The following is a 2,412-nucleotide window of genomic DNA, read 5'->3' as shown; positions in this document are numbered from 1 at the left end:
ATATATATATATATATATATATGGGTGGCGATGCACTCCGTCTCATCTCTTCGTTCTGTTAGAAATTGCGACTGTTGTGGTTTTGCGCCCGTTCCCCATCCTGCCATGCCCGTGCTGATGGTGGCGGTGAAGGCGCACACGCCCTTCTCTTCCCTCTCCGCGTTCCGTTCTCTGCGACACGTGCCGCCCGCAAGGGGAGATTGCCCTCGCCAGTGAGGGGACGGCACGAGGAAAGAAAGAAAGAAAGAAAAAAGGAAGAATCCAGCGAGAGGAGACCAAGAGTCGAAGAAAAGAGTACATATAAGCACGTACGCAATTCTGCACAAAGACGTGCTCTTGTAAATATACACAAGAAGGCAAGAGGCGGGTAGACGATGACGGCGGACCACGACGTTCTTTTCCTTGGCTGCGTCGTCGTGACGCTCGCGGAGGTGCGCGTGCGGGGAACGCCGCTGCAGCGCGAGGCTCACAGCAACGGCGGTGTGCAGTTCCACGTGCGCGCGACGGTGCGGCCAACGAGTGGCAGCACGGAGGAGCGGATGGGCGAGTGCGCTGATTCCATCGCCCACCCATTGCAGAACACAGAGATGGCGGAGGAGCTCGTCGTGCCCGTCATGCTGGAGCGCGCCTCGTACAGAGTCGAGGCAAATGCCAACAATACTGCCGAAACTACGGTACCAAGCAACAGCAGCAGCAACAACAAGAACAATAACGATAACAGCAACAACTCGGAGGAAGAGCTGAGGGTGGAGTTAGTGCTGGAGGTGTCCATTGTGCGGAGTTCTGCGCCGTCGGTGGTTGCGCGTCGCACCGTGCTGATTGAGTCGCTGCGCGATGTTTCCTACCAGAACTGCGGTGTGGCGACCGCGCGTGTGGACGCCGTCGCGCTGCGCCAGAGTGAGGTGTGGGGGCATTTCATCCACATCCCCGGTGGGGGCAGGAACACGTCCCTGGCCCCGAAGGAGGATGTCGACTGGTCGGGGGTGGAGGTGCAGTTTGTCGTGCGTGCCCTCGACATCTCTGAGCCGGTGCGGGCAATGCTTGCTGCCGAGTGCGATGCCTACGCGCTGCTTCGCCTGCCGCAGCGTGACCCGCATACATCATTTGTGTCTTCTTTGCAGCCGAAGCAGCAGCAGCAGCTACCCTACGGCGCCCTCCCCCTCAACGCGCTCTACCACTGCTACCGCCGCTTCTATGAGTTCGTCTTCAACAATACGCTGCGGCACTCTGAGCACGTGGATAAAATGCTGCGCGGGGCCCATGCTGCCGACGGTGCCGAGCGCCGCTGGAATGCACTGAAGACCGTCGACCTGCGGCCTGTGCTCCTCGGCGACGATGCACTCGCTCCGGTGTTGGCGACGCTCTTCTACTGCCCCTCGCTGTGCTCACTGGTGCTTGACCAGAACAGCGCGGGGGACCTCACATGTTACCGTCTCGCCGCTCTCTTTAGCCGCCACCGACACCTGCAGGAGGTGTCGATCTGCCGCAACGCGGTGCACGAGAGCGGTGCGGAGCAACTTCTCCGCCTCGCACGGCGCAACAAGCGGGTGACACTGCTGTGTGCTGCAGGCAATCCATGTTCCTTCCACGTACTGGAGCGCATGCAGCGGGTGGCGACGATGAACGAGGAGACCATGGAGAAAGACCCCTATAATGTGTTCTCCGCTTCGTACGCGTACGCCACCTCGCCAGACGCTTTCCCATCTGCTCTTGTGAAGAAGGCCCTCGCCGTGTGGGCCATGTTGTCGGTGGCTCCTGTACGTGCCGTTGCCGCTGATGCCGCCGTTTCCGCCGAAGATGGCGAAGGCAAACTATCAATCATTCCGGACTGCGCATTGTCCCCGCTGCTGAACGAGATCATGCGCACCGTGGTGGTTCGAATGTCGCCGGGGTTGCCGGACCCGTGGATTCGCATGGTGTTTTCCGACGTGGAGAGCCCCTGGAAGACCGCAATGGCCGCGCGAGGGGCCAACGACAACGTCAGTGGGGCCGACGACAACGCCAGTGGGGCGGCGTGGCCGGCTATAGAGCTGGGGACGTCGTTTGCAGACGTGGAGGAGCTCTACGGTTACTCATTCCTCCACATTGTCGTCGTCACAATGCGGGGCATGGCGCGGGCAGCAGAGTGGATCGATACCGCTGCGGTGCTGCGTGACATTGGGAAGCGGCAGAAATCGATTGGCGTAATGCCGGAAGACTACCGTGATGCTGTGCGGGTGTTTCTGCAGTCCCTCATCTCGGTGTGCGGCAACGAAGACGCCGATGCGGAGCATGCCGCCGCCTTCTTGCAGTGTCTTGCCCTGGGCCTGCGGACGGCGGTGCTTGCGTGACATTGTATTCGTTCAGGAGAAGGCAAGACGAAAAGAGAGAAAGAGAGAGAGAGAGAGAGAGATAAAAGCAGTGTGTGCGTGG

General features: G+C 60.2%; 1 protein-coding gene across 1 annotated transcript; it reads left to right on the top strand.

The window, feature by feature from the left end:
• Positions 1 to 374: 374 nt before the first annotated feature.
• On the top strand, positions 375 to 2,330 carry DQ04_02111000 (hypothetical protein; the record flags this gene model as incomplete). The annotated part of the gene is made up of 1 exon (XM_009311529.1): positions 375 to 2,330. The coding sequence occupies one exon, from the start codon at positions 375 to 377 to the stop codon at positions 2,328 to 2,330; it is 1,956 nt and encodes a 651-aa protein (XP_009309804.1).
• Between the last annotated feature and the right edge of the window lie 82 nt (positions 2,331 to 2,412).

The sequence above is a fragment of the Trypanosoma grayi genome, assembly GCF_000691245.1.
Source record: "Trypanosoma grayi strain ANR4 Tgr_211_V1, whole genome shotgun sequence".
Lineage (NCBI taxonomy): Eukaryota > Euglenozoa > Kinetoplastea > Trypanosomatida > Trypanosomatidae > Trypanosoma > Trypanosoma grayi.
This window is presented reverse-complemented; position numbering and strand designations above follow the sequence as displayed.